This window comes from Scardinius erythrophthalmus, assembly GCF_964197995.2.
Source record: "Scardinius erythrophthalmus genome assembly, chromosome: 24".
NCBI lineage: Eukaryota > Metazoa > Chordata > Actinopteri > Cypriniformes > Leuciscidae > Scardinius > Scardinius erythrophthalmus.
Window position 1 is genome coordinate 3024257 of NC_138244.1, and position 18410 is coordinate 3042666.

Genomic DNA, 18410 nt, shown 5'->3' on the forward strand with positions numbered 1-18410 from the left:
ATTAATATCAACATAGACTAGCATTTAAAATTCTTGTTTCATTTTGTTGAATGACATACCAAATAAAACTATAAAGTGTCCATATACTTACAGAAACACTTACAAATGTAAACGCTTTCTAATGATTTGGGATGCAAAAGTTGAATTTGATCTTTTGCTGGTTAAAATCCATAAAAAAATCTGTCGACACTGTAAAGGTTTAGAGTGAACATAAACACTGAGCAACTGCATATTATATTGCCAAATCTTATGCAACAATTTTCCAATAAAAAACATCCAAAATGAACATATTTCATTTTATTATGACGATCAGCATTAGTACAGTGCTGTAAATCCATTACATCAATACAATCTCAATTACATTTTTACTGTAGCACCAAAGATGATGATTTCATTATAAAAAAACACTGGATTACAGTATTGAAAATATCTTTGGGCAACGAGTGGAAAACAAGCCTCGTTTTTCATTCCACCAAGATGCAAAACGTCAATCTTCACACTTCAAGTATGAATATTAAAAACACACATTTCACAAAGCTGAACTGTTAATATACAGGTGTAAATATTGTCTACACGACTCTTGGCACACAGTGCATCATATAGTCCTTTAATTTCTGATACAGACCTTATATAGTTCAGTTGTCTATCAACACAATGATAGTCAAAGGTTCGTTAGCTGCTCGTAGATGATCCGTTATACTGGAGGTTAACACAGGCTCAAACTCAATATCCTTCAACTTATATTAGCATACATTAAGCGCGATCAATCAGACTTTGGTTGAAAGCGGAAAGTCTCTTATAGTTCAAATGATTTATTCTACTGCTACTTAAGCATTTAAAATACTTCTCAGGTATTTACATACAGTAAAGAAGCATCCGAGTTAAAATACCTGTCAAACTAACCATCCTGCTGGAGGTTAAAGGTCATTTCAGTAGTAAAAACATAAAAACAGCACCGTTACACTGTAAACCTCTTGTTAATGACAAAAGAAAATGATCAATATTTCATAATACGCTTTCCTGTCTTGACGTAATATGACATATGTACATTTAATTACAGAATAAATATTGTCAAACATAAATAACGTACAAACGCATGATTATGAGAGGTAGGGTTATGCTGTTTTAATTCGATCTACTTTAATCTTCCCTTCTAATAAAACTGGAGTGAAGCTCGTCTGAACAAAGTACTAAATCTAGCCCATTTAATGTGTCAAATAATTGAATTTTGTGAAATTATATCTGATGGGTTTAGAGTCTCCTAACTTGTCAATTAGTTATTCAACTAAACCAGCTTAACCCAACTGGTTTGATCTAATTATTGCTTCACATTGTTCTGTTTTCAATCAGATTAGTAACCGTTTAAAAAGCAAGAGCACATGCTTGATCAGTTTGCTCTTAGCACCGTAAATGATGTCAGCATACTATTAAATATTATTAAAAACTATCATATATTAACCAGGACAATCTTTTACATTTTCAGGCATTTTACATTAAAGACAATCGTCAAGATGAAGAGATTTCAGTAGTGCTTGTCTGCAGTGTTTTCTGGATTGTCATAACCTTGTTAAATGTAAAACGTTCAAATATACAAAACATTCAATTATTTATATTTTCATATCAAGCTGATTGCTGTCGTCAGGCTCTATTACGCTTAAACGACTCGTTAACAGTGTGTTTTACATGCAGTAGTTCATATCCATCTGGACAAACAGCAGATATACTGAATTATACAATATTTTGAAATTGTTCATAAATCCCTTTAAGTCAAAACGCTGCCCAAATGAAGGATCGTTCGCTTCGACTAAAAATAAAGATACACCCTCTTACATTGTTGTTGCAACCAAACAATCACAATCTCATTTGGTTCAACAGAATCTTGACTGACCAGATAAATCACGTTTTTCCACAAAAAAACAAATCCGTTCTGCATCCTGGTTCTTGGAGAGACTCACTTATTTGGTTCTCGTTACTTTCGGGACGTTGAAAAGGTTTCTGAGGGCTTACCGTAGCTGCCAGACGCTAAAGAGAGACGCAAAGTGAGATTCTCTGACGCGTTCTGTTCACTGGAGCACGAAGGACAAAGTCACATTGACATTTCTCTCACTGGATTTCGACAGAAAGTCCCGTATGAGGATGAGGAAGACATTTCCCACAGAAACCACCACAGCGGCCGTAGATTCTGCTGCCATCCTGCGCAAGACGCGGGAAAGAAACAATAAAATAAAGATTATTAAATCACTGCATAAAGCAACAACAATAATAATAAATATAGCCGCAAGCAACCATTAAGGGGTCAAGCACAACAAAGGCATGATGAGTTTTGCAAGCATCAGACCAACTGCAAAAATGAGTAGTTAAAGACATTTTAAGATTATTTTAGTCAAAATGGCTGGAAAATCACAAATGCAATCACTTGTAATATGATTAAATTGCTTATCACTTTTGACCAATAGATGGCGCTGTTACCAAACTGATTTTATGAATTATCTTGGCATCATGCCATTAAATTTGCTGACGCATTATTTGAGAATAGTTAACAAGTTTTTAATAAGTTTTGTTGTCATGGTCTGAAGATAATCTGAGCCGAATTTGGTTAAAATCAGTCTTTCAGCATACAGCATTTTACAACAAATTCAAAATGGCCAATATGGGAAAATTGGGTATTACTTGACTTGGTTTGCTGCACTGAATCAAAAATAAAAAATTGGGCAAAAAAAAAATCTGGCCAAAAGTTATGAAAAAAAAAACAGTTTGCCCAGAAATTATATAACTTTTTAACTATTTTTTTTTATATATATATTTTTTTTCAGTGCAGCATACAAAGTCAAGTAATACCCAATGTTCCCATATGGGCCATTTTAGCCAATATTGGCCTAACCCTATGAAAAATGGCTATTGTTTCATATCTCCTGACGCTGAGCTGAAACTCTGCACGTTGCCTCAGGTCATGCTTGTGATGACATGTACCAATATTCGTCTCAATACGCTAAAGCGTTGCGGAGATACAGTCTTACGTCCATTTTGACGTGCTTTTCGTTTAATTTGTTGGTGCGTTATTCGAGTACGGTTTGGTTTATCAGAATGATTTTAATAACTTCTTGCCAGCATGGTCTGAAGATGATCTGTGCCAATTTTGTTGAAAATCGGACAAACTGTCTAAGAGTTTTTTTTTGTGGAATATTTAAAATGGCTGAAAAATGTATGTCATGAGCCGAGGAATCAGTGGAAAAAAATAATTTTGTTTCTGTTTCTTTGAGCTTACGGCTCAAAAGTTATAATCATGAACACAAGTGCAAAATCAGACAGTAGGTGGCGCTAGAGGGATTGAGTCAGAGACTCCAAATTTGCGGTGGTTAATGTTCAGTCTGTCCTCTATCAATGTGCCAAATTTAATACATTTCCCACCAGCGGTTCTATGGGCAGCCAAAGACACAAGAGCAGAAGAAGAAGAAGAAGAAGAAGAAGAAGACGACTATAGCAATAGTGCTGTGTATAATAACGTCAGGCGGTTCCTCACCTCTGAGCGGTGAACTTTGAGCGTGACGTAGTTGCCTTGAGAAACCCATTTAGTGGATTCTGCGACCTTCAGTCCCGTTCCACTGAGATTTATACTAAACTGACCCTAACCAATCAGAGAAGAAGAGACCATTAAAACAAACATTCACAGACCATTTCACTTCCGTTACATGATGTACACTACTGTTCAATTTAAAAATTAATTAATTACCCCACTGTAAAAAAAAAAAAGCCAAATCCACCCTAAGCTGATTGGCTGGTTTTAGCTAGTCTCTCATGCTGGTTTTAGAGGGGTTTTGGACACTTTTGTAGCTTATCAAGTTGGGAGACCAGCTTAAACCAGCTTAAACCAGCTTGGCCAGCCTGGAGACCAGTTTAAACCTGCTTAAACCAGATAAAACCAGCTTGGCCATCCTGGGAGACCAGCTTAAACCAACTACTTTTCGATTAAAACAGCATATACAACCTGGTTTTAGCTATTTTCTTTCAGCAGGGTAATTAATGCTTTCCAGCTTAGGCTGGTTGACTGGTTTAAGATGGTCAAGTGGCTTAAACCCCTCTAAAACCAGCTGGAAGATCAGCTAAGACCAACCAGCTGTTCTTTTAGGAGGGTTTATTCATCAAGGACGCATTCAATTGATCAAAAATGGTGTTAAAGACATTTATAATGTTAAAAAATTCTATTCCAAATTAATACTGTTCTTTTGAACTTTCTATTTATCAACGAATACTGAGAAATAAAACATATCAGTTTCCACTAAAATCTGAACTGTTTTCAACACTGATAATAGTCATAAATGTTTCTTGAGCATCAAATCATCATATTAGAGTGATTTCTGAAGGATCATGTGACTCTGAAGACTGGAGTAATGATGCTGAACATTCAGCTTTGATCACAGGAATAAATTACACTTTAGAAAACAGCTGCTTTACATTCTAATAATATCTCACGATTTGTACTGTATTTTTGATCAAATAAATGCAGCAGAAGAGACTTTTAAACATTAGTGTGATCCACTTCCACACATTAGCACAGACATTGACATTGATTCATTGCTCAGCCAGTGAAACTGTGTGTTCTGCCTGATTTGTCTCTGTATAATGCTGTACCTGAGGACATTTAGCGGCGCTGTAACAGTCTCCTGCGGACGCGAACGGGACCGAGCGGCCAAACAGAGTCTGACTGAACTTCACATCAGTCGCTGAAACACAAGAAACACAATCAGACATTAAACACAATCAAATTACACAAACACAATCAGTTTACTGAAGTGCATTTGCTAACACTTTACAACAAAGTTTCATTTGTTAACAATGACCAAAAACTCCCACAGCATTTATTCATCTTAATGTTCATTTCCACGTGTATTAGTCAATATTAGTTAATAACGTTCAGAAACAAGTGTATTTATATCAAATAACATTAACACAGATTAATAATGCTGTACATATATATTGCTAAAGACTGTCTCACACATGAATTATGTTGAATATCTGTCAGCTGTTAAATTTAACTGCACAATTAGATAATACCAGTTTAGCTCAACCAGTGACCAAGCAATGCTTCATTGTGTTCAATGTGTGTGTGAAAAGAGCATTAGCAATTAAAGAAAACACACTTCAGCAAAACATGATCAGCTCAAAGTGTCCCAATCATTGTATGCATGGCAGTCACTGTATGAAGAATATTTGGGTATAATATGTCACAGTTTACTTTATTTTGCTCTCCTCACTTACAGAAATGAACTATAGTCTCCGGCACACACTAGTGAAACCATATCAAAAATGATATCTGGTGTCTCAATAATCTTTGATTTGACTGTATATTACTTTATTATATATTTATTTATGTATACACACATTATTTTTCATATTATCTGAATACTTTGGTCTGACTGTACGTGTGCATGAGTGTAAAGGTCTGCAAATGGGGAGGACTCACTGATGATGCGCATGCTGGGAAGATCGAGCCTCACGCGCTGGAAGACGGTGTATCCGGCCGAGGCGTAATCGTTCCTGCACTCGCAGTCCTGTCGACGGCTGCCGTTATACGGGCACTCAAACGGGTTCTGGAGCCTGGGAAGAAACGGGAATAAATGTGTGTGAGAGTTTCCTACTTATGAATCAAAACGTTTGGAACAATTAAGATGTTTAAATGTGGTTTAAAGAGTCTCTTCTGCTCACCAAGGCAGCAGTTATTTGATCAGAAATAATGTAAAAATTGTGAAATATTATTCCAGTGTAAATCATCTGTTTTCTATGTGAATATATAGTAAAGTGTAATTTATTCCTGTGATCAAAGCTGAATGTTCAGCATCATTACTCCAGTCTTCAGTGTCACATGATCCTTCAGAAATCACTCTAATATGATGATTTGATGCTTGGTTAATATATTTATAAAATATATTTATTAAAAAAAAAAAAAAAAAATATATATATATATATATATATATATATATAATTATTATTAAATTATATTATATATTATATTATTTAATAAATATATTAAAATAATAATCTATAAAATAACTTATTCATTATTTTATTATTTATTATTTTGATTAGTTTTAATTTAAAAATATATATATATATATATATATATATATTTATATTTAATATTTTTATAATTCTTTATTATTATTTGTTTTATTATAATAGCAAAAATAATTTATTTATCTATTAATCAGTTATAATATACAGTAAAAATATACATAAAACATAAAAAAAACATAAGACACCTTAATGATTGCAAACTTTTGACTGGAAGTGTGAATACATTTATATTTCGGTTTCATTCAGTGCTGAAGGTTTCCATAGAAAGCCCTGTGTGAGTCAGTACTGTAGTGTGTTTAGTGCTCTGTGTTTCCCAGGTGTGTGTGAGTCAGTACTGTAGTGTGTTTAGTGCTCTGTGTTTCCCAGGTGTGTGTGAGTCAGTACTGTAGTGTGTTTAGTGCTCTGTGTTTCCCAGGTGTGTGTGAGTCAGTACTGTAGTGTGTTTAGTGCTCTGTGTTTCCCAGGTGTGTGTGAGTCAGTACTGTAGTGTGTTTAGTGCTCTGTGTTTCCCAGGTGTGTGTGAGTCAGTACTGTAGTGTGTTTAGTGCTCCGTGTTTCCCAGGTGTGTGTGAGTCAGTACTGTAGTGTGTTTAGTGCTCAGTGTTTCTCAGGTGTGTTTACCTGTACCCGTACACCTCTGAGTAGTTGTCGGTCTGTCCGCTGCGCAGCGTCACGTACTCCTTCGGGAAAGTGCTGTGCATCTCGGCACAGTAAACACGCAGGATCCTGGAGCGAACTGTGATGTGATGTTCTCCGTCTCTCCTGACACCTCCCTTCACCTGGAGCTGCCGGCAGCTGGAGAGGAGTTCACCTGAGCACACACACACACACACACACACACACACACACACACACACACACACACACACACACACACACACACAGGTGAGCCTCTCACAGTCGGTCTGCCTGCAGGTGGCACTAGACTTACTCACACACTCTCTCTCTCTCTCACACACACACACACACACACACACACACACACACACACACTCACAGTCGGTCTGCCTGCAGGTGGCGCTGGACTTGGGCCGGCTGGATGATGAGCAGGTCTCAGCGCCGACACACTCCACCGTCCTCCGCATTACTCCAGCGCCACACGTCTGAGAGCACTGAGACACAACACAACACACGTCAGGCCCATAGCACACAGAGAGACAGCTTATGTGTTGCATTACAATATTGAGTTACTCCCAAAAAAGTAATTAACTGCGTTACTTAGTAACTTTATGGAAAGTAATGGTTACAATATTGCGTTACTTAGTAACTTTTTATGAAAAGTAATGCATTACAAAATTGCGTTACTCAGTAACTTTTTATGGAAAGTAATGGTTACAAAATTGCGTTACTTAGTAACTTTTTATAGAAAGTAATGGTTACAATATTGCATTACTTAGTAAATTTTTATGGAAAGTAATGTGTTACAATATTCCGTTACTTAATAACTTTTTACGGAAAGTAATGTGTTACAATATTCCGTTAAGTAGTAACTTTTTATGGAAAGTAATGGTTACAATATTGCGTTACTTAGTAACTTTTTATGGAAAGTAATGGTTACAGAATTGCGTTACTTAGTAACTTTTTATGGAAAGTAATGTGTTACAATATTCCGTTAATTAGTAACTTTTTATGGAAAGTAATGCGTTACAATATTCAGTTACTTAGTATCTTTTTATGAAAAGTAATGCATTACAATACTTTTCCGTTACTTTTTTTCACCTGGGCTTGCTTGTTTGTTTGTTAATAGTGCTGGGCAAAGATTAATCATGATTAATCGCATCCAAAATAAACGTTTGTGTTTAAATAATATATGTTTGTGTACTGTGTATAATTATTTTGTATATATAAATACACACACATGCATGTTTATATTTAAGAAATATTTGCATGCATATACTTTATATATATTAATATATCATTTATATTATATATAAATATAAATATTTTATATATAAATAACACGTTTTATTAAATGTATACCTGCATGTGTGTATTTATATATACAAAATAATTATACACAGTACACACACATATATTATTTAAACACAAACTTTTATTTTGGATGTGATTAATCTTTGCCCAGCACTATTTTTTAATAACCAAAAAAAGTTCTATTTTTGGCAAATCTTAAGGCCCTTTCACACCAACAGTGAAATGAATAAGCCTCAGACTGAAGGAAATGCATATTTACTCCTGTACAGTAGATGCATATTTAAACCTTTCAGCTGCTGTTATTCTGGATTAAAGAACAATAGGATACAGTAGAAGGAAGTTCAACACTCTTATTTCTAAATATAATCAAATTTTTGCATATTAGTATGGTTAAATTAGATTAAAGGTCAGCAGCAAAGATATTGGTTAATAAAGTGAGATTAAATACACAAAGTATATTTGTGTAATTTAATATAGTTAATTATAAAACTTTTGCATTCAATTCTGAAATTTCATTTTACTGTTTTTTTTTTTCATTTTGAGGAATATTGAATAAATGATACTGAGTAAATGCATGTTCACATTTAGTCTAGAACTACAATAATCATCATGTTCACACACACATCTCCTCACTGTATTACTCTCAACATGGGGACAGGAGAGCTGTCAGTCAATACATGTGAAAAAGTAACTAGCATTTCTTATTTGAAAAAGTAACTGTTATAAATTGAAAAAGTAATGCGTTACTTTACTAGTTACATGGAAAAGTAATCTGATTACTTAACTCACGTTACTTGAAAAAGTAATCTGATTACTTAACTCAAGTTACTTGAAAAAGTAATCTGATTACTTAACTCACGTTACTTGAAAAAGTAATCTGATTACTTAACTCACGTTACTTGAAAAAGTAATCTGATTACTTAACTCACGTTACTTGAAAAAGTAATCTGATTACTTAACTCAAGTTACTTGTAATGAGTTACCCATCACGGGCCCTCACCTGACTCCAGGGGCCGGCGTTCCAGGCTCCAGCTGATGGACAGGCTGGGAGTTGACAGGGTCTGCTGTCAGTCGGCCGGCGCTCGCTACACTGAGAGAACGACTGCAGGTCAGAGGTCAGCCGGAGGTCAGAGGTCACGGCAGAGCAACGAACCGCCCGGCGCTGGAGTCCAGAGCCGCAGCTCACCGAACACTGAACACACATCAACCACACTCCTCATCATACAGGAACACTGGGAGACCATTATAATGTGTATGTGTGTGAATTTGGTAACACTTTACTTTATTTTACAGTGTCCTTGTTACATATATTGTATTTACCATAGTAATAACAGTAAATTATGCAAAATTACATGCAACCAACCCTCAACCAAATCCAAATCCTACCCTAACCCTAGAGTAAGGACATGTAGTTGATTAATATTACTCAGTACTTAAATATATAATTACACTGTAACAATGACACCTGAAAATAAAGTGTAACCCTTTACAGTAGTTAACATTAGTTAATGTATTAACTTACATTAACTAATTATTAATCATTATACTAATGATTTATTAATCTTTGTTAATATTAGTTAATAAAAATGCAGCTGTTCATTGTTAGTTCATGTTAGTTCACAGTTCATTAACTAATGCTAACAAATACAACCTTTGATTTTAATAACTTAGTAAATGTTTAAATTAATATTAACTAAGATTAATTAATGCTGTAGACGTGCAGTTCATTCTTAGTTCATGTTAACTATGTTAACTAATGAACCTTATTGTAAAGTGTTACCATGAATTTTTATAATTATTTGTATTACTATTATTTTATTTTATAATGAACTGATTAAATATTATTATTTAGCTAACTTTATTAACTAATTATTAACTAATTAACCAATTAAGTGAAGGGATCTAATTATTTTAATATTTATTTATGATTTAAATTTTATGTGACTTTGACGAAGCAAATGAAGGAATTCCATTACTTTTGTATTAAATTATTTATTATTTGTTGTGCGTTTTGTGTGAAATTGAGTTATTTTAACATTTATTTATTTTTATTTAATTTTTTATATGAATTGGAACAGAAAGTGAGGGAATTGAATTAATCATTGATTTATTTTATTATGCATTAAAAAAATTAAGTGGAATTTGAAAAACAAGTGAAGCTATTTATTTATTGGAGGCACATGTAAAGAAATGTCATTATCTGTTATTTATTTATTATTTCATTTTATATATTTTTTATTTGTTTCTATTTATAATTTTCGTTATTTTTTAAGATTTCTTTATTATTTGGATTTTTTATACGAATTTGAGAAACAAGTGAAGCAATGTCATTATTTTAATAAATATTAATGTATTATTTATGTTTTATGTGAAATGGCACAACAAATAAATTAATTCATTTATGTATGTATTTAAAAATATATATATTTTTATATTAATTTAAACAGCAAGTGAAGAAATGTATTTATTCTAATATTTATTTATTTATTTTACTTATTTTGGGGGAATTTATTTAATGTGAAACTCCAGACTGTCATCATACATCAATATTTGTACTGAGCAGGAGCTCAGGCTGATGCTGTGATTGACACACACACACACACACACACACACACACACACACACACACACACACACACACACACACACACACACACACACACACACACACACACACACCTGACTCCAGGCTGCAGTGACCCACACGTGCTGACAGGTGGCGCTGTGGCACGGCTCGTGTGTGTGAGGTTTGGCTGAGGCGTCACACACACGTTCAGGAACCACGTTCATCCCTCCGTCCAGACAAAACACTGACCTGGACCTCACGCCTCGTCCACAGGTGGCGTTACACTGGACACACACACACACAAACAAAGAAACATCTTTCATCAAACTGTAATAACTTTCTCTGCATGAAATATATTTCTGCTGTAATCTATGCTGTGTGTGGTTGGGGAAGCATATTATTATATTATTTTATCTGTCAGTCAAATAGATAGTCCCGCCCTCAACTCCTGTGATTGGCTAAGAAGTCAGAACACTAAACTGAATAATTCCCATATAAATCTGCTGGTATTAAAGGAAGGATGAAGTGTTGAGATCCTCCAGAAGAGGGCGCTGTTGCACCATCTCAGCTCTCTCTCTCTCTCTCTCTCACACACACACACACACACACACACACACACACACACACACACACACACACAGGAGAGGCATGTTTGAGGTCATAGGTCAGAGAGACACAAATCAAAGCAGATTAGATGTCAGACGACAGCTCCTCCATAACCATAACCAGCAGAACATCAATCCGCTGTGTTTTATATGTGAGACTGTCTGAAGTCTGAGCTGTTGTTCTGGAGATGATCTTATCATACACACCCTCAGCTGAGAGACACGGATCACATCTCCTGTTTTAGGACCAGCAAGATCAAGCAGAAAGCTCCTAAAAACAGGCTTTCCTTTATGCTAATTTTTACAATATTTTGGGTTGAAACGGGACTTTTATTCTTGATTTTCTTCATCTTTCTCTACACTGAAAAGAATGTGGAAACAATTTTCACACTCCACACACAGTGTTTTAAATCAAAAATGTTTTACAAAATCATCTTATGTGCAGTAAAAGTCCTATGAATCCATTTGCTATATATATATATATATATATATATATATATATATATATATAATATATTAAAAAAAAAAAAATGTAAAAAAAAAATAATAATAAAAAATTACATAAAAATAAAATTAAATAAAATTAAATAAAATTAAATAAAATTAAATAAAATTAAATAAAATTAAATAAAATTAAATTAATAAATAAAAATATAAAATAAAATATTTCAGCTGGTGAGGCTGGGAAATCTCCTTAACCAGGTCCAGATACAGAGTATCAGCTCGAGTGTAATGTGTGTGTGACCCGTGACGTTTCTGCATGTGTTACTCACGTCCCGCCACCCGTGAGCCGTCCAGCTGTGTGTGTGACACCCGGAGAGGAAGCAGGAGCGGATCGACACGGGACGCACACGCTCGTCACACAGGTCATCCCTGACGCGACCTCTGACCTTTAACCTGCAGAAGACCTCGCGGGACTGAACGCCAGCGCCGCAGCTCACCGAGCACTGCACACACACACACACGAGCGCATGATCACGGGACGTCTGTGTTACAGCACTGGTGTTGTGTGTGTTACGTGTTCTTCCACTGATTTCTGAGAGGTCATGATTGCTTCCAGACCGCGGGGGAATGACGGGGTTAAACTGGTGTAGAGATGGACGACCCATGTGACCTAACACCTCAGCCAATCAGAACACTGGGTGGATTTACTACATCTGGGGTGCGTTTCCCTAAAGCATCGTTGGCCGATATGATCGTAATTTCCACTGAACTCTATTGTTAATGACAGAACTGGCGACCATAGTTGGCTTTGGGAAACTGGACTATTTCTTTAATTAATCAGATTAGAATACTCACATACTGTTTCTAGTATTTTACTTTTGGGGAAAACATTTTGTTTATAAAATATATAAATAAAATATATTTACTGGGAAAATATGTGTTTTTAAAAGGGAAAAATAGGGAAGAGAATTAGGACCAAGCAATAATGATAATAAATATCGAGATTAAAGTCGTTAAATTTCGAGGAAAAAAGTCAAAATACAGTGTTGACAATAAACTCATTACATTTCGAGAATGAAGTCGTGTTTCGAGAAAAAACTTGAGAAAAAAAAAAGTCGAAAATAAAACGTTGAGAATAAACTAATTACACTTTGATTATAAACTCGTTGTGTTTTGAGAAAAAAAGTTTATTAAAAATTTTGAGCAAAAATGGATCAGTGTTCACTGCTGACTGATCGAGGACAGGACAGAGTCAGATCACTTTCTTTCTATAACCAGGTCTGAAAACGGTTCGTTCTTGGAGCGTTTCTGAACTTCTGATCTGATATACAGCACTATTGCAGCGCTCATGATCTACAGTCATCACTGATCCTCCAGCTACACATGCATGACGTCACACTTCACTCGCTCGCGCTCGGGTGTCGACGGATGACTGAAACGCAGATGTTAGATAATGAATGTAGCCTATATAAATGAGCTCAAACTGATCTCAAAATGTAACGACTTTATTCTCGAAATGTAATGAGTTTATTCTCAACCATTGTATTTCGACTTTTTTTCTCTAAATTTAACGAGTTTAATCTCGCATTATAATGACTTTACTAGTTACTAGTATCTCATTTCACACATATTTTGTTTCTGTGTTTATTCTATATAGCAATGTCGATACAATGTAATGTATTTTCTCTGGCTCTTGTTTTAAATTATTTTGTTCCGTTATTATGCTTGTTGTCGTCTGTTGACGTTGTACAAGCTGAATGTGGCGATTGGTCGGTGTGGTATTAGTCCCGCCCCTCCTCCACTGTGATTGGAAGGCTGGGTAAAAAGTGACAGTGATGAGCGCTGCGTTTTCCCCAAAGCTGCACATTCTTCAACTCTCGGCGAGCTGTAAAAAACGCTCAGCGCCTCGCTACGCTCATGGCGTTTTAAAAACGCGGCGCTCCCATTGAAAACTATTTAAAAAACACGCCAGCCGCGTGAAAAAACGCTTTGGTGGACACACGGCCTTAAAGATTTTTTAGTATTGCTTGGCCCTAATCCTCTTCCGTAGGAAAAATCCTTAGTCTTTGTTTAAAAATATATTTTATGGGAGTACTATGTGTTCATTTACAAATAGTAAGTGAGGAAGTGAGGTCACGCACCACTCTCCACTGATTGGCTCTCCAGCCGGGGCAGGGTCCCGCCCTGCAGGCCTTCTGTGTTCTGGGCCGGTTCTGATGAGCGCAGGCCTCGTCCTCCATCTGGGTCTGATTCTGGTCCACACACACGATCTGTCGCTCTTTCATTCCCTTCCCACAGGACACCGAACACTAGAGAGAGAGAGAGAGCATCACATCAACACTCCAACTACAGCGTGCAACCGTGTTCTGCAAGCGCTGGGATTAAAGTCAGACCCGAGAAAACCATCAACAATCATCTGGAACCAATAACACAGAGGAACAGAGGAGAGACGTCCACATCCGGACATGAGGCACTACAAGATTCATGAGGGGACCGGGACATCTGTGAAACTACATGCATTTAAACAAAAATTAAATTAAATTAAATTAAATTAAATTAAATTAAATTAAATTAAATTAAATTAAATTAAATTAAATTAAATTAAATTAAATTAAATTAAATTAAATTAAATTAAATTAAATTAAAAATAATGTTATGTAAAATAAAATAAATATAATTTGTTTAAAATTAAATAAAATAAGACAATAAGACAGCTTATTATTGGCACTTGTGTAGGAGTACTGTGTGTTCCTTCACTAATAATACATTAAAATACAAAAAAAAGATATATAATATAAGATAAAATGTCAAATAAAATAAATGCAAAATAAAAAAAACAATAAGGCATGACTTATTAATTTTGGTATAACAGTATCTTGCGCAGAAGTTCTGTGTTAGATATTTAGATATATAGTATTATATATAGATATAAAAATTGAAAATAATAAAATAAAATAAATGTTGGATGCAATTAGGGGACCGCAAAATAAAATAAAATAAAATAAAATAAAATAAAATAAAATAAAACAAAATAAAATAAAATAAAATAAAATAAAATAAAATAAAATAAAATAAAATAAAATAAATGCAGAAAATAAATGTAGAAAATAATTTTATAAAGCCTATTTTTGGAGTCCTTAAATAATGTATATTAATATATATATATATATATATATATATATATATATATATATATATATATATATATATATATATATATATATATAAATGTACAATAATAATATTATAATACACATTTATTTATTTACAGTGTGTGAAACAGGGCGGGGCCGAGAGCCGTGGGAACAGAGCGAGGCCGGATGCTAACCGGACTCTAGTCCCGCGGAGGAGCTCAGGAAGGAGAAAAGCAGGAGTGACGACAGTAAAGGACCAGAGAGGACCAGGACTGTGTTACTTTTAATTTTATATTAAATATGAGCTGGATCTTCTTCAGTTGCCGGTTTGGACTTGAACAAAAGATCCCAGTACCACGTCATGGAGAATAGAAGAAACAGGTTTGAGCAGCACTAAAGAACATCCAGACACACACACACACACACACACACACACACACACACACACACACACACACACACACACACACACACACACACATCATAAACAAGGTCATTACAAAGGTATTTTAAACACAGGGCTGCAGTCTGCCAGCAGCAAAACACATCAAAGAACACACAGATAAGTGAGCAACCATCAGATACACACACACACACACACACACACACACACACAGAGAGAGAGTAATGGGCTCGATAAACCACTCCTCAAAACTCCTAAAGGGAAAGAGGAGGAGAAACAGGGAAGAGGAGAGACGGCTGTGAACAGTTAGTAGTTATTCAGCTTTACGAGGACACACAACTGAAGGACGATCTTCATCTTCATCTTCATCTGAGGACGGAAGAGAGGAGAAACAGGAGAAGAGAGGAGTAACTGAGGTAAAGATGAAGATGTTTACTGTAGAAACGCTGCATGATACACATATCGCAAGAATGTGTGTTTGATTCTCATCATCTGACTTTACTGAGCCTTGACTGAGTTTATCTCTGAGACTCATAATCTCATGAAACATGTTCTGCTCATAATTCAGCATGAAGTTTATTTTAAATGTTTTATATATATATATATATAAAGAAATATAATTTATTCCAATTTAAATGATGATTATTTTATGTATATGTTTTTATTTATTCAGACAGAAACATGACTGTGCTTGTCAGGCGTATCAGACTGAAGTATGTCAGACTGTTTATTGCTCGAACACCAAAAAATGCATGAAGTCCATAACCAGATCCATGTGTGTTTGAAATCAGACTTGTGGAAATGCATTTCTGTCTGAATCAGTAGAAATTAGTGTTTTGTGTCGATGTAACATCAGTTCTGATCATTGTTTCCCCTCAGAGAAACTCGTCAGTCTCAGCAGTTTCCTCAGTTACTGATTATCAACTATCGTGAAAAGAACATTTCTCAAAAGTTCAAACAATGTACAAATTTTCTATATATATATATATATATTAAACTATAATTTTTTATAAAAATGTAAACATGTTGAATTAAAAATATTTTTACATTATATACAATATAAAATCTTTATTTACATTTATTATACAAATTAATTATTTATTTAATTTAAATTGTATAAAATTATAAAATATTTTAATTAAATGTATTAATGTATTTACAATCAATATACATAAAATATAAATTAAATATTTAATATATATATTATATACATTTTACATATATTAATTTTATATACAGTATGATATATGAAATAAAATAATATATATTATTAATTTAAGATTTTTTTTATTTATTTTTACTTAAATTGTATTCAATTAATATATATATATATAATTTAATAAAAAATATAAATATGAATATAAAATTACAATACATTAAATATAAATTAAATATTTAATTTGTATATATTAAAAATAAAATAGAATAATCTAATTTATTCATTTTAAATGTAATTAAATCAATACTTGAATAACTGATCCTCTTTCATACAGAGAACGAGTGATCAGAAACCAAATCAGCAGAAACAACATCATTAAATTGACTCGCATAAGATAACGCAGATATACTGATGACACCGAATCAACAAACGGATCCAGAATAACATAAACAGATCATATTCATAAACAGATCATATTCATAAACAGATCATATTCATAAGCAGTTCAGATTAAGCATGTGGCGTGTGAAATAACTGAGTCTCAGAGTGTTTCCAGGACTGGTTTAGATCTGAAGTGCTGACGTCACGGTGAGTTCAACAGAAAAGTTCACAAAGTGTCAAGAGCTGACTATGATTATAAATGGATATTAAAGAGCATATTTAAGCGCACTTCTCATAGATGAAATACTTTCCCGTTGCACAGCACATGAAGATCAAGAGTCTGCATATGAAAACCACATGAGCGGATCAGACTCTTCAAAGATCTCGGTCAACGTCATTCACGAAACCCTGGCACAACCTTAAACACCAGCAGAATCACCACACACACACACACACACACACACACACACACACACACACACACACACACACACACACACACACACACACACACACACACACACACACACACACACACACACACTGATCATCATACACATACGCTACCTTAAACACCAGCAGAATCACCACACACACACACACACACACACACACACACACACACACACACACACACACACACACACACACACACACACACTGATCATCATACACATACGCTACCTCAAACACCAGCAGAATCACCACACACACACACACACACACACACACACACACAGATCATCATACACATACGCTACCTCAAACACCAGCAGAATCACCACACACACACACACACACACACACACACACACACACACACACACACACACACACACACACACACACACACACACACACACACGCGCGCACACACACACACACACACACACACTGATCATCATACACATACGCTACCTCAAACATCAGCAGAATCACCACACATACACACACACAAACACACACACACACACACACACACTGATCATCATACTCATTTTACTATCTATAAATTATTTACATTTTTTATATATTATTTACATTTTATTGTAAATATTAATTATAATATAAATAAAATATAAATTATATATTTTATACATTCTCTCCCTATTTATATAGAATAGAATTTAAATAAAAGAATTTGCATAATTATATATATATACTTCTAATATATTTATCATTTCTTAATTTAATTATTTTATTTTAAACATTAACTATAATACCATATAACAATGTATATATTATACATGTTCTCTCTAGAATTAAACATAATATTTTTTCTATTTTGTTATATATATATATATATATATATTTAAAATATATTTATAATTTCTTTATTTAAATATTTAATTTTAAATATAATGTATATCATTTAAAATAATAATAATGAATATAATTATATAATTACATATGTATATGTTTGTGTATATATATATATATATATATATATATATATATATATATATATATATATATATATACACACATATATAATTATGTAAATTATTAATTATTATTATTTTAAATTCTATATATTATATTTAAAATAATATATGTGTGATTCGGGGGTGTGTTGAAGTCAAACACCCGTGAACTCATTTCTCCATCAGCAGGGCTTTGCGTGTGTGTGTGTGTGTGTGTGTGTGTGTGTGTGTGTGTGTGTGTGTTTACTCCTTCAGACATGAAGTGCTGCATTTGTTCAACCATATTTGGC

At 34.0% G+C, this 18410-nt stretch overlaps 1 protein-coding gene across 1 annotated transcript in view; it reads right to left on the minus strand.

Moving 5' to 3' along the window:
- Window positions 1–282: 282 nt before the first annotated feature.
- Window positions 283–18410, minus strand: part of LOC308685047 (A disintegrin and metalloproteinase with thrombospondin motifs 20) — a 108690-nt gene continuing 90562 nt past the window's right edge. Inside the window, exons 29-38 of the mRNA XM_081356495.1 lie at window positions 13761–13928; window positions 11949–12122; window positions 10684–10854; window positions 9005–9196; window positions 7070–7184; window positions 6694–6883; window positions 5462–5595; window positions 4630–4721; window positions 3521–3625; window positions 283–2193 (exon numbers count right to left, since the gene is read on the minus strand). Coding sequence (XP_081212621.1) covers window positions 2104–2193; window positions 3521–3625; window positions 4630–4721; window positions 5462–5595; window positions 6694–6883; window positions 7070–7184; window positions 9005–9196; window positions 10684–10854; window positions 11949–12122; window positions 13761–13928 — 1431 coding nt within the window. The 3' untranslated portion in view covers window positions 283–2103. The remainder of the gene's footprint in view (window positions 2194–3520; window positions 3626–4629; window positions 4722–5461; window positions 5596–6693; window positions 6884–7069; window positions 7185–9004; window positions 9197–10683; window positions 10855–11948; window positions 12123–13760; window positions 13929–18410) is intronic.